Raw genomic sequence first — 26239 nt, forward strand, 5'->3', positions numbered from 1 at the left:
TTCACAATCAAGCACATGGCCAGTTTTTGGATCATACACAAACTTCTTAATCATGCCTCCTGCATTTAGGTCTAAACCATTTATCTATGTCACGTAAAACAAAGGACCTAGTAATGACACATGAGGAACCTCACTGGAAACACCCTTTCTGTCACAAAGACACCCATCAACTATTACCTTTTGCTTCTTGCCTGAGCCAATTTTGGATCCAATTTGCCACTTTGCCTTGGACTTTTACTTTTGTTACCAGTCTTGCTTCATCAAAAGCATTAGTAGAAATTCATAAAAATGCACTGCCCTCATCAATCCTCCTTATTATCTCCGCACAAACTTAATGCAAATTAATGAGACACAACCTTCTCTGAACAGATCTATGTGGACTGCTCTTTCTTAATCTGTTCCTTTATAATTGACATCACACTTATAGTGTTCATCTACTGTGTTCAGCCTATAGTGTTCACTTTTTGTTCTCTCATTGCAATTTGTGTACGCATGCACGCACGCCACAAACACACACACACCTTTAATGTTGCAGGTTTGAAAGGTGCTACCAAAGCGGGCTTGGTGAGTTGCTGCAGTACATGTTGTTTAAGCTATACTCTGCTGCCAGTGATGGAGGGAGTGAATGCTTAAGGTGGTGGATGGGGTGCCCATCAAGTGGGAAGCTTTGTCCTGGATAGCATCAAGCTTCTTGAGTGTTGTTGAATCCACATTCAACTAAGCAAGTGGAGCATATTTCATCACACTTCTGACTTGTGCACTTTAGATGGTGGACAGGCTTTGGGAGTCAGACGGTGAGTTACTAGTTGCAAAATTCCCAGCCTCTGTCTTGCTCTTGTTGGCACAGTATTTATATGTCCGGTTCAATAAAGTTTCTGGTCAATGATAACCCCCAGGATGTTGATGTTGAGGGAATGTCTTCTACATAATAAAATTCAATTCTTAATAAAATGATGCCACTGTAAGAAACCTGATTGTGTGTGAGTGCGTGTGTGTGTGTTGCTCAAAGTCCCAGGATGCTCAATCACTCACCTGGATAGCAGTGCATGTTGGTGAGGGAAAGGCTGGGAGTGAGACAGACGTTCACACAGACACACACACACACACACACACACACACACACACACACACACACACACACACACACACACACACACAGACACACACAGACACACACAGACACACACAGACACACACACACACAGACACACACACAGACACACACACACAGACACACTCCAGCAGCCTCACACCCTACTCCAGCTCGCCTGGGCCCTGACATTCCAGCTGCCTTGCATTCCGAGCCCTGGAACTTACCTTCAAAGCTTACTTTCTTTGCTGCTCGTCCAATCACAAGGTGCTTTCTCTCTGCAATTGATCAGCATCAAATACAGAGAAAAACCAGCCTGTGATTGGATGAGCAACTTTACAGCATTTTTCAAATGTATATCAGTTGAACGTCCAGCAAGTTTGGCGGGCTGAGTTCACAGACCTTGAGGGCCACAATCCAACCCACAGGCCAGGAGTTGGACAAGCCTGACCTGGAGGGACAAGGCCAGCAGATGCATGGGAACACCACCACCTCTAAGTTCCCCTCCAAGCCACAAACCATCCCAACTTAGAAATATATCGTTGGATCAAAATCCTGGAACTCCTGTACTGACAGCACTTTGAGTGTAATTACACCACATGGACTGCAGTGGCTCAAGGCAGCAGCTTACCATTGCCTTACGTGTAATTAGGGACGGGCAACAAATGCTGGCCTTGCAGAGATGTTCACAACCCAAGAAAGAATTTTTAAAAAATTCTATTCATGTTGCCTCTCTGGTGTCAGTATCCAGGATGTCACTGATCAGCAGCAGAACATCGAGGGGGAAGTACAAACAGCCAGAGGTCGTGGTCCCTATCAGTACGAACAACATTAGGTACAAAGAAGATGAGAACTTGCAGGCAGATTTTAGGGAGCAAGGTAAGAGATTAAAAAGCGGGACCTCAAAAGGTAGCCATCTCCAGATTACTCCTGGTGCCACATGCTACTGAGTACAGAAATAGGAGGACAGTGCAGAAGACTGTGTGGCTGGATAGATGGTACAGAAGGGAGGGCTTTAGATTCCTGGAACACTGGAACAAGCTCTGGGCTGGGGGGACCATGCATAGGCCAGACACATTGCACTTCAATAGGGCCAGCACCAATGTCCTTCTGAGGTGATTTGCTAGCACTGTGGGAAAAAGATTAAACTAAAATCAGTAGGGGCTGGACACTATGATGTAATATGAGAAAGGAGAAACAAAGTGCACCAAGGATTGGGAGAGACAGGTTACACATGAGTAAAAATGGTAAGGTATTACATAGGGTCATATGAAGTGGGAATACAAATAGGTCTAATTCAGTTTTACAATGTAAAAGCATGAAGCGCGATGATTAGTGAGCAGCAGACGCAAATATGACGTTGTGGCAATAAGAGACCTGGCTCAAGAAAGAGCACAACAGGATATGAAAACTTTCTGGAAACAAGGTGTTCAGGAAAGAGAGGGAAGAAATGAAAGGAGGCGGGATGGCAGTATTGATTAACGAGAGGATTCACTGAGGGAGGGTCAAATACAGAATCTTTTTTGTTTGGAGTTAAGAAACCATAGAAGTGCCATTACTGTACTCGGTGTATTCTATAGGCCACCAAATGGTCAGAAAGATATAGAAGAGCAAAGTTGCAGGGAAATTAGAGAGGGGGGGTGGAGAACAAGAGAGTAGTGATAATGTGTGTCTTTCTGAATTTGGATTGGGATAGCAATAGTGTAAAGGGTAGAGAGGGAGAAGAATTTCTTAAGTGCACTCAGGAGAATTCTCTGGATCAGTACTTTTCTGGCCCAATAAGGAACGGAGCATTGCTAGATCTGGAAAATGAGGTGGGTCAAATGTCAATAGGGGAATAATTAGGGAACAGTGATCATAGCATCTTAAGGTTTAGATTACTTATGGAAAAGAGAAGCAATCTACACTTAAACATACTTAATTTGAGGAGGGTCAATTTCAGTGGGTTGAGGTCAGACCTGTCCTGGGTAAATTGAAATGAAAGATCAGCAGACAAAACTGTAATGGAACAATGGACTGCCTTTTAAAGAGATGGTTCGAGGACTGTCAAGGTACATTTGAACAAGAGGAAAATGTAGGCAAATAAAGCCAGAGCTCTCTGGATAACAAAAGAGTTAGAGTAAGATGAAGCAGAAAAAGGTGCGTATGACAGATATCAGGTTGAATTAAAGCAATAACTTTTATTTAACATAATAAACCGCCCCAAGATGCTTCACAGAGGCATTATAAACAAAATGTGGCACTAAGCTACATAAGGAGATATTAGGACAGGTGATCAAAAGCTTGGTCAAAGAGCTAGGTTTCAAGGAGCTTTTTAAAGAAGTAAAGTGGAGAGACAGAGAGGTTCAGAGAAGGAATTTCAGAGCATAGGCTCTTTGCACCTGGAAGCACAGGCAGCAACAATGGAGGGATTAAAATTGGGATGATGGGCGAATGACATTTCGTGAGAGTTAGGACACAGGCAACAGTTTTGGATGACTTCATGTTTACAGTAGGTAGAATGTGGGATGCCGGCCAGGAGTATATTGAAATAGTCAAGTTTAGAGGTAACAAAAGGCATGGATGAAGGTTTCAGAAACAGAGCAGCTGAGATGAAAGAGAAAATGAGTGATATTACAGAGGTGAAAATAGGTGGTTTTTGGTAACAATGTGGATATATCCACAGATCTTCCATTGTAGCAGCAATGAGGGGAGGACTAAAGTTGATCAAAGTTACGTTAAAATATAAACAATAGAGCAGAAAATCAGAGTCACAGCAGCTGAGTTGCAGTGGAATCCTGAGTAGCCTAGTACAGATGCATAGTCTTGATGTCCAAAGATTGCATGAATTTCAAGCCAAAATTCATATGAGAACCAGGCGGAATATAGAAAGTTCAAGAGGAAAGTGAAAAATGGAAATCAGAGGCACAGAATATAAGACAAAGGCAGCCACCATAAAAGGGAATCCAAAAATCTTCTATTGGCACATAAATAGTAAAAACGGACTAAAAGGAGTGAAGGCAAATAGGAATCAAATAGGAATTGCAAATAGGAATTGTTCCAGACACCACCATCACCATCCCGTCCCAGACACCACTATCACCATCCCTGGATATGTCCTGTCCCACAGGCAGGACAGGCCCAGCAGAGTTGGCAGCACAGTGGTATACAGTCAGGAGGGAGTTGCCCTGGGAGTCCTCAACATCAACTCTGGACCCCATGAAGTCTCATGGCATCAGGTAAAACACAGGCAAGGAAAGCTCCTGCTGATTACCATACACTACCCTCCCCCAGCTGATGAATCAGTGCTCCTCCATGTTGAACACCACTTGGAGGAAGCACTGCAAGTGGCAAGGGCGCAGAATGGACTCTGGGTGGGGGACTTCTTTGTCCATTACCAAGTGTGGCTCAGTAGCACCACTAATGACCAGTCTGGCCGAATCCTAAATGATATAGCTGCTAGACTGGGCCTGCGGCAGGTGGCGAGGGAACCAACAAAAGGGAAAAACACACGACCTCATTCTCACCAACCTGCCTGCCACAGATGCATCTGTCCATGACAGTACTGCTAAGAGTGACCAGTGCACAGTCATTGTGGAGACAAAGTCCTGCCTTCATATTAAGGATATCCTCCATTGTGTTGTGTGGCACTACCCCTGTGCTAAATGGGATAGATTTCGAACAGATCTAGCAACTCAAGACTGGGCAGCCATGAGACGCTGTGGGCCATCAGCAGCAGCAGAATTATACTCGAACACAATCTGTAACCTCATGTCCTGGCATATCCCCCACTCTACCATTACCATCATGCCAGGGGATCAACCCTGGTTCAATGAAGAGTGCAGGAGGACATGCCAGGAGCAGCACCAGGCACACCTAAAAATTAGGTGTCAACTTGGTGAAGCGATAACACAGGATTATTTGCATGCCAAACTGCATAAGCAACAAGTGATAGGCAGGGCTAAGCGATCCCACAACCAATGGATCAGATCTAAGCTCTGCAGTTCTGCCACATCCAGTTCTGAACGGTGGTGGACAATTAAACAACTCACTGGAGGAGGGGCCTCCAATAATATCCCCATCCTCAATGATGGAGGAGCCCTGCACATCAGCGCAAAAGATAAGGCTAAAGCATTTGCTACAATCTTCAGCCAGAAGTCCCGGGTGGATGATCCATCTCGGCCTCCTCCAAGGTCCCCAACATCATAGTTGTCAGTCTTCAGCCAATTTGATTCACTCCATTTGATATCAAGAAACAGCTGAAGGCACTGGATACTGCAAAGACTAAGGGCCCTGACAATATTTCGGCAATAATACTGAAATTTCTGCTCCAGAACCTGCCGCGCCCCTACCTAAGCTGTTCCAGTACAGCTACAACACTGGCATCTACCCAGCTATGTGGAAAATTGGCCAGGTATGTCTTGTACACAAAAAACAGGACAAATCCAACATCTGGGGGGTTACCACTGACCAGAAATTGAACTGGACTAGCCATATAAGTACTGTGGCTACAAAAGCAGGTCAGAGGCTAAGAATTGTGCAACGAGTAACCCACCTCCTCACTCCCCAAAGCCTGTCCACAAGGCACAAGTCAGGAGTGTAGTGGAATATTCTCCATGTGCCTGGATGAGTGCAGCTCCCACAACACTCAAGAAGCTTGACACTGTCCAGGACAAAGCAGCCCGCTTGATTGGCACTACATCCACAAACAATCAGTCCCTCCACCACCGATGCACAGTAGCAGCAGTGTGTACCATCTACAAGACGCACTGTAGGAATTCACCAAGGCTCCTTCGACAGCACCTTCCAATCCATGACCAATACCATCTAGAAGGGCAAGGTCAGCAGATAGATAGGAACACCTGGAAGTTCCCTTGCAAGTCACTTACCACCCTGACTTGGAAATTTTTCATCGTTCCTTCACTGTCTCTGGGTCAAAATCCTGGAACTCCCTTCCTAACAGCACTGTGGGTCTATCTACACCACATGGACTGCAGCGGTTCAAGAAGGCAGCTCACCACCACCTTCTCAAGGGCAACTAAGGATGGGCAATAAACGTGGCAAATAGCTGTGCCCCTCTGCTCCCCGTAGTTAAGTGTAGAAACGCAGAGGACATGGGGAATTCAATAGCCAGAGGGATAAAAAGGTGAAACAAAAACAGAATTACCTGGAAAAACTCAGCAGGTCTGGCAGCATCGGTGGAGAAGAAAAGAGTTGCCAGACCTGCTGAGTTTTTCCAGGTAATTCTGTTTTTGTTTTGGATTTCCAGCATCCGCAGTTTTTTGTTTTTATCTCTTGGGATAAAAAGGTGGTTCTACATCACTGGCCTGAAATTTACATGGGGTGTTAAGTCCGTTGTCGGCACAAAGGGTATCACAGAGCAGGTACAAACCATTTTGCTGGTGGAGGGAAACTTCCAGAAGTTGTGGTCCACATTGAAACAAACAAAAGAGAACAGAAGAGCTAGGTCTTGCAATCAAAGTTTCAGGAGCGAGGGAGAATGTTAATGAGTAGAATCTCAGAAGGTGGTAATATCTTGGTTAATCCCAATTTCATGTGCCAGTAAGTAAAGGGACACGAAGATAATGCAGGTTAATGTGTGGCTGAAGAAATGGTGCAGCAAGGAGACCTCATGTTCCAAGGGCAGTGGGACCTGTACAAGACGGATGGGTTGCACCTTAATAGGGCTGGGATCTACATCCGTTCAGGAGGTTAACTGGGGCTGTTAGATACAGTGTAAATAAATTTGGCAGCAGTGGGGGTAGTACCAGATGAAGCATTATCAAAGAACCATACAGCGCCAAAGAAAATCATTTGGCCCTTAATGTCTCTGCTTTAGTAGAGCTATGCAATTAGTCCCATTCTCCTGCTCTTTCCCCACAACCATGGATTTTTTTTCTCCTCAATTATTTATATAATTTTCTTTTGAATTTGACTGGTGAATCTGCTCCCACCAGATCACAACAACTTGCTGTGTAAGAAAATATTTCCTCATTCACCCCATCACCTTAAACCTATGCTCTCTGATAATCGACCAGCCTGCGACTGGAAATAGTTTCTCCTAATTTACAGAATCAAATATTGTTCATGATTTTGAACATCTGTATCAAATTGCCTCTTAACCTTCCATGTCTAAAGGGATATTTCTTGTAAAGATCGAGTAGGATTTCTGTATGTGACGTACACCTGCTGTATTATTCAAATGCCTTAAAGCTAAATTTTATGCCACATGTATTAAATAAAATCACATCCTTCAAGTTACAAATCATGCTTTCTTTTCCAATTCAGCATTTTAAAGCAGTTACTTCAGAATTTTTAGCAAATAGTTTGAACTTTCATTAGCTGAGAAATAAACTGCTGACCAAAAAATTCAAATTAAAATGAATTAGTATTCATGGTTACACACACCACTGCACAATTTTGTAATACTAAAAACAAGAGTTCATACATAAAACCAAAATTAAGAGCTTGTCTAAGACCATAAGGCATAGGAACAGAAGTAGGCCATTCGATCCATCGAATCTGCTCTGCCATTCAATGAGATCATGGTTGATCTGATAAACCTCAACTTCACTTTCCTGCCTTTTCCCCATAACCCTTGATGCCCTTACTGATTAAAAATCTGTCTTTCTCCACCCTGAATATGCTTAAACGACCCAGCTTCTACAGCCCTCTGCGGTAAAGAATTCCATAACTTCACTACCCTCTGAGAGAACAAACTCCTCCTCATCTCTGTTTTAAATGGGTGACCCTTTACTCTGAGATTACGCCCTCTGGTCCTAAACTCTCCCACAAGGGAAAACAATCTCTCAGCATCTATCAAGCCCCCTAAGAATCTTATAAGCTTCAATAAGGTCACCTCTCATTCTTCTAAACTCCAATGAATACTGTCCCACCCTACTCAACCTCTCCTCGTAAAAAAAATCCCTCCATACTCGGAATGAACCTAGTGAACCTTCTCTGGACTGCCTTCAATGCCAGTATATCTTTCCTTCTATCAGGGGACCAAAACTGTTCACAGTATTCTAGGTGTGGTCTAACTGGTGCCTTGTATAGTTTTAGCAAGGCTTCCCTATGTTTATACTCCATTCTCTTTGAAATAAGAGCCATCATTCCATTTGCCTTCCCTATTACCTGTTGAAGGTTTTTATTATAGCAATAAAAGTAATTTTTAAGAGAAACCTCAAAACATTGTGTTCTTTCACACACAAAATTACTTCTGTCCCTCATGCCATACTTGATTCAGGTAACACTGTCAGGGCAATGGGTTTACCAGTCACATATAATAATGTTATTCATATAACAGTATTCTAGTGTGAAGGTGTTTAGAGGATGTGGAATGACAATGCTATCACATTAATAGGAATGTGTGATTTAGGCCAGAATTGTTCCATTGCCAAGCTGGGGCGGGGCTAACCAGAAACTGAACTGGACTAGCCATATAAATACTGTTAATACAACAGCAGGTCAGAGGCTAGGAATTCTGCAGAGAGTAACTCACCACCTGACTCCCTGTCCACTACCTACAAGGCACAAGTCAGGAGTGTGATGGAATACTCTCCACTTGCCTCAATGAGTGCATCTCCAACAACACTCAAGAAGCTCATACCACCCAAGACAAAACAGCCTACTTGATTAGCACTACATCCACCAACTTTAACATCCACTCCCTCCACCACCAATGTACAGTAGCAGCAGTGTATACCATCTATAAGATGCAGGGCAGCAACTCACCAAGGCTCCTTACGCAGCACCTTCCAAACCTGCAACCACTACCACCTTGAAGGACAAAGGTAGTAGGTGCATGGAAACACCACCACCTGCAAGATCCCCTCCAAACCACACACTATCCTGACTTGTAGCTATATCCCCATTCCTACACTGTTGCTGGGTCAAAATCCTGGAACTCCCTCCCTTACAGCACTGTAGGAGTGTCTACACCACAGGGCCTGCAGCTGTTTCAGAAGGCAGCTCATGACCATCTTCTCAAGGGCAATTATGTATGTGCGTTAAATGCTGGCCTTGCCAGCGACACCCACATTTCGTGAATGAATAAATTTTAAAAATTGTACAGGGCTTTGGAGAGACCACACCTGGAGTACATTGTGCAGTTTTGCTTTCCTTTTTAATGGAGGATATATTTGCATTGGAGTGCGGGAAAGGCTCAATGGGTCGGTCCCTAGGATGAGAGGGTTGTCCTATGATGAGATGCTGAGCACGAGCAATTGTGAATGATCAATAAATGCTGGCATTGCCAGCTATGCCCATATCCTATGACTGAACTTTTAAAAATTGAAAAGGAAAACTGTATTCACATTTGCGTAAACTTCATTTTGCCTATCAAGCAGCTAAGTGCACCACAAGTTTGAAGAACAATCCTGGCTACCCTCCAGGTTCATGCACTTACTAATGATCTTCTCAGAAGCAGACAGGAATTTGATGCAAATTGATTTTTACCATACTTATAAGATGAAGAATGCAAACTCACCGAGCGCTGGTTGAACTAGAGGACTGCATTTGGAATAACAACACAAACACATTACAAAATAAACATGGGAGGCATCTGCCAGCCATTTACTGCCCATTCAAGGTTTTAGTGGCCAAAGTTAGAATTAAAATAAGTTATTGATTTAATTTTACTTTTTATAAGTAAATATTCAAGAAAGTAATTCGTCCAGTTAAACAGAACAATATGAAGAAGACAATTTAATCTCAATATATGCTCCACCAGTTTAAGAAAAATTTGATATGAGAATTATTAATGCTGGAGTCAGTACTCAAAGAGGCTTTTTTTTCCAATAATTCAATCTCACTTGTCACCTTCTCTAAACCTTACTGAAATCATTCACAGTAGGCTGTCTCAGACTATTATTCAGCAGTCATTCACTTGTACATGAGTACAAGAGCCATTTGCTGAGGTCTATCTGGATCGCCTTGAAACAGGAGAGCGTGGATAACAATATGGCAAGCTATCCTGGAATTTCCATCAGTCCATTCCCAAATGAATAATATCAGGTAGCTTCTATCAACAATGATTGGGTACAGTAGTTTTATTCACATTTTCTTTACTTTTCCTCATACTTTTAGGAACGATCAAATTAATTTAATTATCCAGCTAATTAAAAAAATCTGCCATAATCAGGGGCTGCAGTTCAGCCTTGATCAGCATCTACTCACTCTGTACAGTAAGAGACAAATGAGAGGTAGTTGGCATGTTGTGATACAGTTCCAAAGTGCTAATAGCCCTACAGTATCTCACTCAAGCAAATATTTGGGCGTCAGCCTACAGAGTATACCTTGGCATTCTATTCGATTCGTAGCCTAACTTTTAACCAGAGGTGAAGGTAGCTTTTATCACCAATGGTTGGGTACAGTAGTTTTATTCACATTTTCTTTACTTTTCCTGATATTTTTAGGAATTATCAAATTAATTTAATTATCCAGATAATTAAAAAAATCTGCCACAATCAGAGGCTACAGTTCAGCTTTGATCAGTAGCGGCGATTAGCAGATTGAATGAAAGTAAGATCATACTGAATATTGGTATTTCACTGGAAATTAATTTTAATTTGCCATTACAGCATGGAGAAAATAGTCTGGGGATGTCTTCCTTTTAGAAGATGCCCTTTCACAGGTAGAGGAACTTTTTCCCCACTCAGCACATAAATAAAACATCTAGAGTAAGTGTTGAAGGTGAATCATTGAGAATGGATGAGGCACAAGACCTAAAATTGATTGAAAGGTACAGGAGGTGAAATCATTTTGAATGAAGATTAAACTGAAGAAAATGACAAAAAGGCTATTTGTATTTTTCAACTATATATTTAGGCTAGCTTGGAACTTTATCATGTCTTAGTATAATGGGCTACGTCAAGGTAGCAGGATTTGTTAAATGCTTGTGCTTGACTTTGCACCTATTTTCTATGAGATTCATAAATAAAATTCAAAATGAAATAAGATGGGGAAAGCACTAATATAACACGCTGACAATGATCATCTCATGTAAACTTTCTCAGTTGTCAACCAAAGTAATCAGAGCGTAGTAATTGGATCGCAATATATATTACAGATTCACAGGATAGCTAAAGGCTAGCTTGCTGAAGCATCTACTCACTCTGTACAGTAAGAGACAAATGAGGAGGTAGCTGGCAACAGACAACTAATTTTTAAAAATGTGTTTAAAAAGAGACTTAGTCAGGAAATTTGTACATTCTAGTTCAGATCCCCAGGTTACCGTTATTTCATGTTGGGATACAGTTCCAGAGCGCTAATAGCCCTACAGTATCTCACTCAAGCAAATATTTGGGTGTCAGCCTATAGAATGAACTTTGGCATTCTATTTGATTTGTAGCCTAACCAGAGGTGAAGGGCATGGAAACACAGCAATGTTCCAATTGTTACTGTCATGACAACTGGAAACTGACTGAGTGAGCGCTACCTACATCTTCACCAGCTAACCACAGACATAAAGAACTGTTTAAAGACAACCTGTCTAAAAAATATATAAGAAAAGACACTGATCATGAAATGGCTGCCATGAGTCACCTCATAATGCTGTAAAGTTGACCACTTTTCAGGAAAGTTTCTATATGAACTACACTGCAGACCTGTTACATGGAATTTCATACCTGGTTGGGGGGTGGGGGAGAGAGGACACAGTGTCAATGTCCACTTCAAACAGGGGCTCTCTTGAAAGGAAGGCGTTAAAGATGCAAAGTGCTGGACTTGGATCAGATACTCATCAGACATTCAAAACCCCATGTAGAGGATGGAATAAGCACCATCTCCTGTTGACTTATATCTTGAAATGTGTCAAAGGTTTCAGAGATGAAAAAACCAAAAAATGGGATTATTTGATCTATAACAATGAATGCAAGACATGCGAATCAAATTCCCTTCCAGGAATATACAGGGAGGAGTTTTAAAAATTAGTTCTACCAAGCAGAATCAGAAAAAGAAAGCAGGAGGAAAAAGAAACATGACTGTCATTGAAGACACGGCTGGGAAAGAGCAGCAAAGATCTCTCTCTCTGGAAGCTAAAAGGGTGTCTTAACAGAGTGCAGACCTGAACAAAGTCAACTCCAGAATTCTATAGGGAACCACCCAACTTCAAAAGACAACAACATTCAACGATCTATGCCTCAAAGACAGGCAAAGGACTTAACTGTGCAGTCTTTTAACTTTTATTAGGCTCTAACTTTCTTACTTCTGATATCAGTGTGTGTCTAATAGCATCTTATTTTTTCTCAGGTTTGTTAACTAACAAACTTACTTACTCTTTCTTTGACTCAAGCAAACTTGGTTTGATTGGCTCCCTATTAACAAGTAAATACATTTGGATTGGAAAAGGCATTTACAGGGAAATAGGAAGGGATTAATCAAGGACAGTCAGCATGGTTTTGTTAAGGGGCGATGCCTGACCAATTTGATTGAATTTTTCAAAGAGGTGACCAGGTGTGTAGATGAGGGCAATGCATTTGATGTAGTCTACTTGGACTTCAGCAAGGCTTTTGATAAGGTCCCACATGGAATATTGATAAAGAAGGTAAGAACCCATGGGATCCAAGGCAATTTGGCAAATTGGATCCAGAGTTGGCTGAGTGGCAATGGTCAAGGGGTGTTTTTGTGACTGGATGCCTGTGTCCAGTGGGGTTCCACAGGGATCGGTGTTGGGGTCCCTGGCTGTTTGTGGTATAGATAAACGATTTAGACTTGAATGTAGGAGGGTTGATCATTAAGTTCGCGGATGACACGAAAATTGGTGGGGTGGTAAATACTGAGGATGATAGCCTTAGATTACAGGAAGATATAGACGGGCTGATCAGTGGCAAATGGAATTTAATCCGTATAAGTGAGGTGATGCACTTGGTTAGGACAAACAAGGCATGGGAATACACGATGAATGGCAGGACCCTGGGAAGTTCCGAAGATAGAGGGACTTTAGTGTACACGTCCACCTGTCCCTTAAGGTAGCTGGACTGGTAGATAAGTTGGTTAAGAAGGTATATGGGATACTTGCCTTTATTAGCCGAGGCACAGAATTTAAAAGCAGGGAGATTATGCTGGAACTGTATAAGATGCTGGTTAGGCCACAGCTACAGTATTGTGTGCAGTTCTGGAATCCGCATTATAGGAAGGATGTGATTGCACTAGAGAGAGTGCAGAGGAGATTTACCAGGATGTTGCCTGGGCTGGAGAGTTTTAGTTGAGGAGAGATTGGATAGGCTGGAGTTATTTTCCCTGGAACAGGGAAGTTTGAGGGGGGACATGATTGAGGGATATAAAATTATGAGGAGCATAGATAGGGTAGACAGGAAGGAACATTTCCCCTTAGTGGAGGGATCAATAACCAGGGGGCATAGATTTAAGGTAAGGAGCTTAGAGGGGATGTGAGGAAGATCTTTTTCACCCAGAGGGCGGTAGGAATCTGGAACTCACTGCCTGAAAGGGTGGTAGAGGCAGAAACCCTCATAACATTTAAGAAGTATTTGGATGCGCACTTACGATGCCATGGCATACAATGCTATGGGCCTAGTGCTGGAAAATGGGATTAGAATAGTTAGGTACTTGTTTGACTGGCGCAGACTCGATGGGCCAAATGGCCTTTTTCTGTGCTGTAGACCTCTATAACTCTATGACTAAAATAAATTCTTAAAACCTTTGTTGCCACCAACAGAGGGGGGCTGAATAGAAGGGGAACCAACTCATTCTTCCTCACCTGTTCTTAACATTACTATGATGATTTAAAAAATCCAATCTACTTAAACCTCAATACTTCTGTGTAATTTTACAAACTTAATATAATTTCTATTCAAGAAAGGAGCAAGAGAGAGAAAGCAGAAAACTATAGGCCGGTTAGCCTAACATCTGGGGGAAATATTTGAATCCATCATTAAAGGGCTAATATGAGATTTTATAAAAGGACATTCAGAAAATCAGAATATAATTAGGCAGAGTCAACATGATTTTGCGAAAAGGAAATCACATTTGACTGATTTATTAGAGTTCTTTGAAGAAATAACAAGCAAGGGGAACCTGTAGATATAGTGAATTTGGATTTCTAAAAGGTATGCGTTGAGGTGCCACATCTAAAGTTACTTCACAAAATAAGAGTTCTTAACGTATGAGGTAACATATTAGCATGGAAAGAAAATCTGACAAGAAGCGAAGAGTAGGAATAAATGGATAATTTTAGGCTCGATAAGCTGTAACTGTTAGTGGAGTGGCACAGGGATCAGCACTGGGGCCTTGTCTATTTACAATCTATATCAATGACTTGGATGAAGGGACCAAATGTATGGTACCTGAATTTGCTGATGAAACAAAGATAGATAGGAAAGCATAAAGAGTCTACAAAGGGATTTAGATAAGTTAAGTGAGTGGGCAAAAATTTGGCAGATGAAGTATAATGTGGAAAAATGTAAACTTGTCCATTTTGGCAGGAAAAATAGAAAAGCAGTATACTATTTCAATGGAGAGAGATTACAGAACTCGCAGGTACAGAGGGATCTGGGTGTCCTAGTGCATGTATCACAAAAAGTTAGTATACAGGTACAGCAAGTGATTAGGAAGGAGAATGGAATGTTGCTGTTTATTGCAAAGGGAATAGAGTATAAAAGTAGGGAAGTGTTGCTACAGCTGTACGGGACCTTGGTAAGACCATACCTGCAGTAGTGTGTACAATTTTGGTCTCCTTATTTTAGGAAGGACATAATTGCATTAATGCAGGAAAGGTTCACTCCATTGATTCCTGGGGTTGTCTGATTCTTCACTGACAAGGGAATCATAGGCATAATGGGTAGTCAGGAAAGTAGAGGCCACAATCAGATCAGCCATGATCTTATCAAATGGTGGAACAGGCACAATCAGCCATATGTTTGTATGAAGGGGTTAGCCTTTGAGTAAAGTTTGAGCAGGCTGCACCTATACCCATTGGAATTTGGAATGATTGGTGATATTACTGAAACATGTAAAACCCTGAGGGAACTTGACAGTATGGATGCTGAGAGGATGTTTCCCTTTTCGGGGAGTCTAGAACTAGGGAACACTATTTAAAAATTAGGGGTCTCCTAGTTAAGACTGAGAGGCAGTGATTTTTTTTTTCTCAGAGGGCCACGAGTCTGTGGAATTCTCTTCCCCAAAGAGCAGTAGAGGCTGGGTCATTCAAGGCTGAGTTAGATAACTTTTGATCAATAATGGAGTCAAGGGCTATGGGGGGCAGAAAAGTAAGTGGAAATGAGACCATAAACAGATCAACCATGATCTTATTGAATGGCAGATCAAGCTTGAGGTGCCAAATGGCCTACTCCTGCTCCTACTTCTTATGTTCTCATGTATGCCAAAACGCAACAACATTGCAAGGAATTGTGTTCTTAATCCAATGCATGAGTCTTACCTGGAGATCCGCTGAGGCTGGCTTTCTTAACTACAAAAGGTGGGGTGAGGGGAGAAAGAAAGAAAAAGAAGAAAAACATTAACTGCAAGGAAAAATTATTTCACAGCATTAATAACATAGATGTAAACAAACAATGCAGTTTGTGCAATTAATCATCACCTCTTGAAATTGGTTCATTGAGCTTTTTCCAAGAAAATCTGAACAACTCTATAGCAAGCACATGATTATGTGGAACTAACTAGCTAAATTGTAACTGCAACAACTAGCTAGACCAGTTGGCAGCATTAAAGCCACAATATTGATGCAGATTGAAATGTTGATTGAAATGGTCTTCAAACATACTACTCCTCTTAATTCAATGTCACTTAATTCAAGTTGCCTAATAATTCCAATTTTTCAACCACTATAATGACCACTTTTTATCTACACTGTTAATTTCAAATTATTGGATAATACAAAACATTTTTCAGCACAAAAAAGCTTCAAAATTATCATGACCTAATTGCAGTACTCTGGAATTGAACAGGTATTCATAGCTATCTGACTTTATTTGACAGCTCATGGAACCCATTTTTTTCAACCTCTCTAACTCTCGAGTACAAACCCGTTTCCATCTGTTTCAGATGAAGTTACATTGTTTCATAGTTTGCCATTGTGAGATTTGAACTCTTGATCTTGGGGTTACAAACCCAGTACCATAACCACTTGGCTATTTAGGCCAAGCTTTCAACCTCTCTAGGCTAGCATTATGAGCCAGCAATTTAACGAGTAGGCATGCAGGCTTCAAGGTGTGAGGCGTTCATTATAAAGCTCAATTACAAAAGAAAATGTTTTCTTGAAAAAGATCAATGCTAGGCAAATTTGTACTGAGCAGTTAAGCATCTTCAATTAGAACCAAGTATTTGAGCATTGTGGGGAGGCAGTGGTGTAGTGGTATTGTCACTGGAAAAGTAATCCAGAGACTCAGGATAATGCTTTGGGGACCCAGGTTCGAATCCCACCGTGGCAGATAGTGAAATTAGAATGCAATAACAACCTAATGAAATGGTTGTTGTAAAATCCCATCTGGTTCAATAATGCCCCTTTGGGAAGGAAATCTTCCATCCCACCTGGTCTAGCCTCAATGTGATTCCAGGCCAACCTAAGTTGTATCAAATCTCCTTAAAAGAAAAGGAGCCAGACGGACCACCTGGCATCGACAATGGCAAACTGAGCCCTGTCAACCCTGCAAAGTCCTTCTTAACACATTAGTTAAGCAACAGCCTGACACAGTCATACTCATGGATTCAATGTCCCAGGCATCATCATCATCACCACACCCGGGCTAGGTATGTCCTGACCCACTGGCAGGACAGACCCAGCAGAGGTAAAGGCACAATGGTAGACAGACAGTCGGGAGGGAGTTGCCCTGAGAGTGCTCAACATTGTCTCCAGGCCATATGAAGTCTCACGGCGGTCAAATAGGGGCAACAAAACCTCCTACTGGCTACCACGTACTGCACCTCCTCTGCCTCAACTGATGAAACAGTAATCCTCCATATTGAACACCACTTGGGGAAAGTGCTGAAGGTGGCAAGGGTGCAGAATGAACTCTGGGTGACAGACTTCAATGTCCATCACCAAGAGTGGCTCAGTAGCACCACTACTGACCAGGCTGGCCGAGTCCTAAAGGACATAGCTACTAGACTGGGTCTATGGCAGGTGACGAGGGAATCAGCAAGAGGGAAAAACATATTTTACCTCATCCTCACCAACCTGCATGCTGCAGATGCATCTGTCCATGACAGTATCAGTAGGAGTGACCAGCGCACAGTCCTTATGGAGATGAAGTCACACTGAGGATACCCTCCATCGTGTTGTGTAGCACTACCATCGTGCTAAATGGGATAGATTTCGAACAGATCTAGCAACTCAAGACTGGGCATCCATGAGACGCTGTGGGCCATCAGCAGCAGCAGAACTGTACTCAACCACAATCTGTAACCTCATGCCCTGGCATATCCCTTACTCTACCTTTGCCACCCTGATTCAATGAAGAGTGCAGGGGGGCATGCCTAAAAATGAGGTGTCAACCTGGTGAAGCTATAACACAGGACTACTTGTGTGCCAAGCAGCAAGGGATAGATGAATCAGATCTAAGCTCTGCAGTCCTGCCACATCCAGTCACGAATGGTGGTGGACAATTAAACAATTTACTGGAGGAGGAGGCTCCACAAATATGCTCATCCTCAATGATGGAGGACCCCAGCACAACAGTGTAAAAGATAAAGCTGAAGCATTCAGAACAACTTTCAATCAGAAGTGCCGAGTAGATGATCCAACTCAGCCTCCTTCGGAGGTTCCCAGCATCACAGATGCCAGTCATCAGCCAAATCGATTCACTCCACGTGATATCAAGAAATGGCTGAAGGCATGGGATAGTGCAAAGGCTATGTGCCCTGACAACATTCTGGCAATAGAACTGAAGACTTGCGATCCAGAACTTGCCGTGCCCCTGGTAAGCTGTTCCAGTATCGCTACAACAATGGCATCTACTTGACAATATGAAAAAATGGCCCAGGTATGTCCTGTACACAAAAAGCAGGGCAAATCCAACCTGGCCATTTACTGCCCCATCAGTCTACCCTCAATCATCAGTAAAGTAACGGAAGGGGTCATCAACAGTGCTATCAAGCGGCACTTGCTTAGCAATAATCTGCTGATTTATGCTCAGTTTGGGTTCTGCCAGGGCCACTCAGCTCCTGACCTCATTACAGCCTTGGTTTAAACATGAACAAAAGAGCTGCACTCCAGAGGTGAGGTGAGAGTGACTGCCCTTGACATCAAGGCAGCATTTGACCGAGTGTGGCATTAAGGATCTCCAGCAAAACTGGAGGCAGCAGGAATCAGGGGGAAAGCTCTCTGCTGGTTGGAGTCAAACCAGCACAAAGCAAGATCGTTATGGTTGTTGGAGGTCAATCATCTCAGTTCCAGGACATCACTGCAGGGGTTCCTCACACAACCATACTCAGCTGCATCATTAATGACCTTCCCTCCATAATAAAGTCAGGCTGTTTGCTGATGATTGCACAATGTTCAGCACCATTCGCAACTCCTCAGGTAGTGAAGCAGTCCATGTCCAAATGCAGCAAGACTTGGACAATATTCTGGCTTGGGCTGGCAAGTGGTAAGTAACATTCCTGCCACACAAGTGACAGGCAACAACCATTTCCAAGAAGAGAAAATCTAACCATCGCCCCTTGACATTCAATGGCACTACCATCACTGAATCCCCCACTTTCAAGATCCTGAGGGATACCATCGACCAGAAACTGAACTGGACTAGCCATATAAATGCTGTGGCTACAAGAGCAGGTCAGAGGCTAGGAATCCTGCAGCGAATAACTCACCTCCTGACTCCCAAAAGCCTGTCCATCATCTACAAGGCACAAGTCAGGAGTGTAATGGAATACTCCCCACTTGCCTGGATGAGTGCAGCTCAAACAACACTAAAGAAGCTTGATGCTTTCCAGGACAAAGCAGTCCGCTTGATTAGAATGCCATCCACAAACATTCACTCCCTCTACCACTGACACACAGCAGCAGCAATGTATAGCATCTATAAGATGCACTGCAGAAACTCACCAAGCCTCCTTAGTCAGCACCTTCCAACCCACGACCACTACCATCTAGAAGGACATGGGCAGCAGACACATGGAAACACCACCACCTAGATGTTCTCATCCATCTACTCACCATCCTGATTTGGAAATATATCGCTGTTCCTTCACTGTCTCTAGGACAAAATCATGGAACTCCCTCCCTAACAGCACTGTGTACCTACAACACATGGATTGCAGCAGTTCAAGAAAGCAGCTCACCACCATCTTCTCAAGGGCAATTAGGGATGGGCAATAAATGCTGGCCTAGCCAACGACGCCCACATCCCATGAATGATAAAAGAAGAACACTACCAAGCAGCTACAAAAAACATGCACACACAATAAAATGATGAGTATGTCTGCATTCAAGTGCAATGTAACGTAACCAGTCATCCCGTTGGAACCCAGAATAGGGACCGTCTACAAAGAGCTTTACATCTCAAACATTTCAGGTTAAAAATTGCAAAAAAATCAATGATTTCTATTTTCTTAAAGGTTCACCGTTCGTGAAAACATGTCTTCGCCATTTTCTTAGTGTTTAAAATTCTCTACAGCACAAATCCTGTTGAAAGGAAAACACTTGCATGCAAGTCATGTTAAAAACACTCCTTAATCTTCTTCCTCTTTGATGAAATAATGTTTGTCAAAAACACACAGGTTATGCTTCTAATAAATTATTGGAACTGAACATATACAATGCAGCCAATGGAGACCTCATAAAACATACAGTCTCATGTCTATTAAAACCAACAATTCCTGTACAAATTGTTTTCACTGTTCAATTTAACAATTAACTTTTTCCATTTGACTCTCATGGCATAACATTAGCTGCACTTTTTTTGTAAGTATATGGGTATAGTGCACTAAGCACTTAACAAGATCTACTACATAAATGATTTAGTTTTATGTCTTTCCAACTTCATTTTCTCAGCTCCCCAGGGTTAAAATTATGTTAAACTGCTCACTGCAGAACTGTTTATATTCCTAATAAAGTCGACCTGTTTCAAATGCACCTCAATTGTGCCACAGTTGCCTTTTATTTGCCCATTACTCCATGCATTGCATCATGCAAACTATCAAACCTAGGCAAACTATCTGTTGTTAGAATACTATTAAATTACCTGATCCTTATTCAATGAATTTCAACATACCATACCCATCAATGCTTGTTAAATACTTAAATTATTTTTATACCCTAATTTTGTTCCTTACAAATTTCTGGAGATTTTCAATTAATAATAAACGTTGGTAAAGAAATAAAATTCACCAAATGGGACTTGCTGAACTAAGCTTCTGTGACAGATTTTTCTACCACAAGTACCATTTTGAGGCCAACACCTAGTCTGCTGCCAGGTACAAAGGAACTATACTCACTAGTATTCAGTTAGGTTGTCATGTTAAATAATGAGGGGTGGGGGTGGGGTGTGAGATAGGCAAGACATGTCCACTTATATTTGAACCATAAGATATATGCATACAGACATCTAACCAATATGTTGCTTTTTAACAATAAGACATCCTAAGTGTCAAAAGTAGTCCATTTCCTCCTTCATTTTCTCCCTTTGACACATGCCTTTTGGTTAACAGCAAATTGTATAAGCTCCTTCAATTCCAAAATCCAGATCTCTTAAGCATAAGGTAAATAACAATATCATAACACAGACACATGTAGAAAACCACCTACCATATCTGCTCAGTTAAGAAATTTCCTTTTATTCCCATCATTTGCTTTCCTTCCACTAACCATCTCTCTCTTTCTGCCCAGCCACATTCCCCTTCTCCATATTGTTATGATCTGGTTAGGGACCTGTAACTTTTTGTTTAAAGTAGACAAAGTTTGAAATCCCAGTTACCCACTTGGAGAATAAAGCCATAAGATTCCCACAGTTTTAAAACAAACAAAATAAACTTTACTATATAGAGTCAGGAAAGTGTAAAGCAATTTACAATATCTATCTTACATTCTAACATTCAGAATTAACATGAGGTAAATATGAATTAACCGGCAAACATTGGCTGAACACAGCACACTGCACATTAAATAACAGATGCGACCATAACAGATCCCACAGATTTCTCAGCAATCAACCCAGGCATCAGTGACTACTAGAGTCATAAAATCTTGTTAAAACACTATTTCCATCATGGAAGATTTCAACTCCTCGCTTTTGAAGATCTAGCGTCCGAATTCCCTCAAAAGCCTCTCTGACTCGGAGTGCCTCAATGGCTGCTCACCTCCCAATGGTTCAATCTCTCCTCCTGAGACTGTGTTCTACAGGATTCACAAAGCTGCACTCCTGCCTTCCAACTCGCTTGCAGACCACTAGATTCACGAAGCAGGCACTGCCCCTGGGTTTCTCTGAATTCCAGTCTCCTGGCTGCACCGAGCTATAAATGGCTCCCAGGACTTCTTCTGAGTCTTAACGCTCTCCAGCACAAAACTAGTGACCTTCAGTCACCTTCTCATCTCCCCAGGATTTATCCTGAGCCCTAACTGCTGTGAATAACACCAAGGCTTCTCTGTGAGCTGCCTGTAAAATTTTCCTATAAGTTTTTTTTAAGGCTGATCAAGCAACACCTCTCATTTAGAAATCTGTGTTAATTGGTCTTGATTAATTCAGGTTTCTCTAAATAATTAGCTTGAGAGCTGATAACCATTCAGCATTTCACACTAAGTGTTTTGAAGCAAGAATAGGGGAGGTGGAGGTAGTGGTGGTTATCTCCAAAATGGCAAGACCAACAAAAATGAACTGGAAAAATACATCTGTGTTAGTTCCAAAAACAGTACAATTGTTTAGGCCTGATGTACTGTTTGGCAATACACACATTATACTATAGATTGTTTAACAGGATCCAGATCGAACCAATAGAATCCAATATTTAATCAAAGATGTGGGGCTTCAACAATTAAAAATTACATTATATATATAATATATAGTTGGTTCCTCAAAAATATGAGTTAGTGAGAGAAATCAGAAAGTAGACCACAGTAATTGACAAAAGCTATTATTTTAATTTTTCATTGGTGGAAATGTAGCAGCTTTCACAAACTTTTACGGCACAGAAATTCAATTATGCTCAAAGGGGGCACATGGGCGGTGGTGACTGCACTCCACGTGCATGCTCGTGTTGTCCTAAGCAGCACATATATGTGTGCTGCCTGCTCATCCAGAGATAAGCATGCTATTCATTGGACACATTTGTTTGATTGGCTGGGTATTAGACACTTAGAGATAGCCAGCATCTTTTAAAAGAGGAAGTGCATTCTGGCTGCAGGCAATAGGAAGAAAATGCAGGCAATAGGCAGAAATGACTCCAAGGCTTGCAGTTCAGGCACCAAGTTTCTCTGATACAGTCTCGAAGAGCCAGATGCAACCAATTTATGGTGGGAGATGCTTCCCCCCTCTTCAGGGAATAAAAATCCCTTCCAGTTAACAACTTCATTGCCAAAGGGAAGAGGTCACCGAGGAGATTAATGCCAGAAGCTTAACTCCATGGACATGCCTGCAATGCCTCAAAAGGTTCAATGACTTCAATCCCTTCAAATAAAACAGGCTGGCTATCACGAGCAGGGGCAGCATCATGGCAGTGGTAATACTGGAAGAGTTGTAATGGAGGGTTTCATCATACCTCTCCTCCTTCTTTACCCCTCATGAATTCTATCTCACCATACATAGTCTCTGACAAACTGCAGATGCCTTCACCAGCCACTTCCATCTCTCTCTCTATTTTCCCATTAAACTAAAATTTGACCCTTATTACCTCTTTCATTTCAAGTGCTGCAGATATGGAAGTGCCACATGAGGAAGAGGAGGCTAGTCTTTATAATGCTGCAGCTTTACTCAATCTCACCCTTGCAAGCGCCGGATCAGATAAGGGCACCATATGTAATAAGAGGATAGGTTGGAGAATCTCCTAAACTCTAGCCATTGAGAAATGATTGGGGAAACATGAGAGTAGGTTAACAAGCACACAGGTGCTTGCAAGCTAAGGGTTTGCACCGAATTATTCATAATTATTTCTTTAACCACTAGATTTGGATGGAACACAGTTATTTGATAAATTTGCTTTTTGTTCTGGGTTTAGTGTTGGTAGTTATATCTGCAGTGATGACCTCAAGACCTATGAAACTACACTGGAAGAAGGCAACTGATGGTTGTAATAAGGACAATGATAAAGAATTCATGACTGTTGATGTGTTGTGTTTGGGGGGCTGGTTCAGGGGAAGAACTGTTCGATGAGATGCTTTCACAGCTCTTGTAGTTAGGGGCACCTGTGGCTGATGTCTGTCCTTTTCTCCCTGCTCTTCATATTTCTCCTCTTTCAATGGCCCAGTGTTAAGGGCTCGTCCCTCAAGCCATAGAGCAGACAGCCACTGATTAGATTACTTGCTTGGAGATGTATTGCAAAATTCCTCTGGAGCCTACCTGATACAATGATGGACTGCAAACTATAATATGTTGCTGATGTCACTTGCTGCAATCTGGAAGGAGACCATGGCAGAAAAGTTAAGGGCCACAGTTACCTTGACAGTTACTGTACTATCGATGCTCTGATGTATATTTGAGCTGTCGCTGCAACCTGTGGTATGGATTGATAACAGCCTCTTTTGTGAAGCAAGGACACCTCATAATTTGTTCCTCAGTGAAGCTAATGCAAGGCAATACTCCCTGAAGACTCACTGTGGGTATGGCCTCCTGTGCAGTGTCCTCATCCTCCTTTTCTCTCTTGTTGCAACAGCTCCTGCTCCCTCCTGTTTCCTTTGCTGCTATCAACAATCTGACACCTTTAACATATTAAAATTTCCCAAGGTGCTTCACAGGAGCATTTTAAAGTTAAATTTAACACCAAGCCACAGAAAGGAATTATTAGGGCTAATAAACAAAAGCTCAGTCAAAGAGGTAGCTTTCAAGGAATGCCTTAAAGGAAGAAAGAGAAGTTGCAACCCAGAGGGGTTTAGGGAGCGAATTCCAGAACTTAGAACCTTGGCAGCTGAAGTGGGATTTGAAAAGGAGAATTAAGTTTGAGGATAACTTTATCTCGCCTATACCATACCTTTTTGATGCTGCCTTTAACTGGCTTTACTCCTGCTCTGTATACTTCAAACACTCACGACACACAAACTAATCAATACCTGCACCAAAGATGGCATCTGGCATGCTTCACAACTCATGCTTACTCCTCCTAAAAAAAAGGGTGCCATCTCACCCAATTTCTTGCTCAAAACATGGAACACAAACCTGCTTGAAAATGAATTTGAGGTTTCCTATATTGATTTTATTCACCCTTCTCTATAATCTGAACAACAAGTGGAATGTTTATTAGCCACAATTAATTATACATTAAATATCATTGGCATTATGTGCATGCCAGATGAGAACAGGATGGAGATTTTCTGTCATGCCAGCACCTTCCTCCAGGAGAAGAGGCTGTGAACAGAGTTATTTAGGTAATGTTCCAGAAAGCATCAAAAATCCAAGGAAACAAAATCCCACTAAAACTTAGTGCTTTCAAAATAGAGTGGGGAAGGAGAGAAGTTTTTTTTCCCCCGGGAAGGAATATGTAAATTTGTTTTTTTTTACAATAGTGATATTTCAATTAGCTATTTCATTGCATTCAGATTTACAAGGCTTAAGAATATCTCAACCACCTAAACCCTAGCGGTAACTATTCCCTTTAAATAATAATTAAAACGTACTTCATTTCAACATTAAAGGATTCATTGCCATTGGAATTAGAACAAACATCAGACACCTATGCACATAAATTTAGCCTAACATAATTTATCCTTGATCTTCAAGACAGCTCTTTTGCTTGAAGGGGGAAGGGGAATTATTAAGATATCAATTCCCCAACCAGCTGGATTGTGCTTCCAGAATTATTAGAATGACAGATGGATTAGCGAACCTACCATATTTTGCACCATGCCATACCACAGATGGACTGAAGCAAATAGGTGCAGTCAACTAAATTCACCCTCACTATCCTGGCAGTGGAACAGGAATTTTTCTACTGCTATTCAAACGGATTCTTAGTTGGCAGATTGCAATATCCGATTTGCCTACCAACATCATTATACAATTCAATCAACTAGATTACTGAACAACAATCTGTATGCACATGACAGCGTAACTTAGAATCATAGAATGGTTACAGCACAGGAGAAGGTCATTTGGCCAGTCATGTATGTGCTGGCTCTCTGAAGGAGCAATTCACCTAGCTCTACTCCCTGTCTTTTCCCCATAGCCTTGCAAAACTAGCAATTCTCTGCAATAAAATTAAATTAGCTACAAATGCATCTCATGAAGCAATTATAATCTCCAGTTAATATACAATAAAAAATTTTAATGCCCAGGGAACACAAAAAGAAAATAAATCAGTGAACATGGGGTGTAAGAAGAAAAAGTAACTGTCAAACCAACCATCATAGTTAACATATAGATGCCGATCTGTGAAGGCTGAGGTGACGATAAGCCCCAAAGAACAGTACATTGCCATGTGCAACTTAGATCTCTGACTATCAACCAGCACAACTGTAAATAGCCCAATTCAGGACCCCAAAGGAAGATGGCTGCAGCTGCAGGAGGCCATTCTTCTCATCCCCAGGACATTACTGCAGGAGTTCCTCAGGGCATGTCCTAGTCCAAACCATCTTCAGCTGTTCCATCAATGAAGTTCCCTCCATCACAAGGTCAGAAGTGGGTATCTTCAGTACCATTCACAACTCCTGAAACACTGAAGCAGTCTGTGTCCATATGCAGGTAGACCTGGACAACATTCAGGCTTCAGCTAATAAGTGGCAAGTAAAATTCACACCACTCAAGTACAAGGCAATGACCATCTCCAACAAGAGAGAATCTGACCATCTCCCTTTGACTTCCGAAAGCCTGTCAACATCTACAAAGCACTCGTCAGGAATGTGATGGAATACTCTCCATTGGCCAGGATGAGTGCAGCTCCAACAACACTTAAGAAGCTTGAGACATTCCAGCACAAAGCAGTCTGCTTGATCGATACCCCAGCAACCACTTCAATCATTCAATCCCTTCACCACTGAAGCAGAGTGGCAGCTGTGCATACCATCTACAAGAAGAAGTGCAACAACATGCCAAAGCTCCTTTGACAGTGCCTTCC

The 26239-nt window shown here is 41.9% G+C and overlaps 1 protein-coding gene across 3 annotated transcripts in view; it reads right to left on the minus strand.

Annotated features, from left to right (window-relative positions):
• LOC121277368 (protein unc-13 homolog B-like) overlaps positions 1–26239 on the minus strand; it is a 710648-nt gene that overhangs the window by 576844 nt on the left and 107565 nt on the right. For all 3 annotated transcript variants that reach the window (XM_041186756.1, XM_041186790.1, XM_041186765.1), the window contains exon 2: positions 15465–15494. In XM_041186756.1, coding sequence (XP_041042690.1) covers positions 15465–15494 — 30 coding nt within the window. The remainder of the gene's footprint in view (positions 1–15464; positions 15495–26239) is intronic.

The sequence above is a fragment of the Carcharodon carcharias genome, chromosome 1 (assembly GCF_017639515.1).
Source record: "Carcharodon carcharias isolate sCarCar2 chromosome 1, sCarCar2.pri, whole genome shotgun sequence".
NCBI classification, from domain to species: Eukaryota; Metazoa; Chordata; class Chondrichthyes; order Lamniformes; family Lamnidae; genus Carcharodon; species Carcharodon carcharias.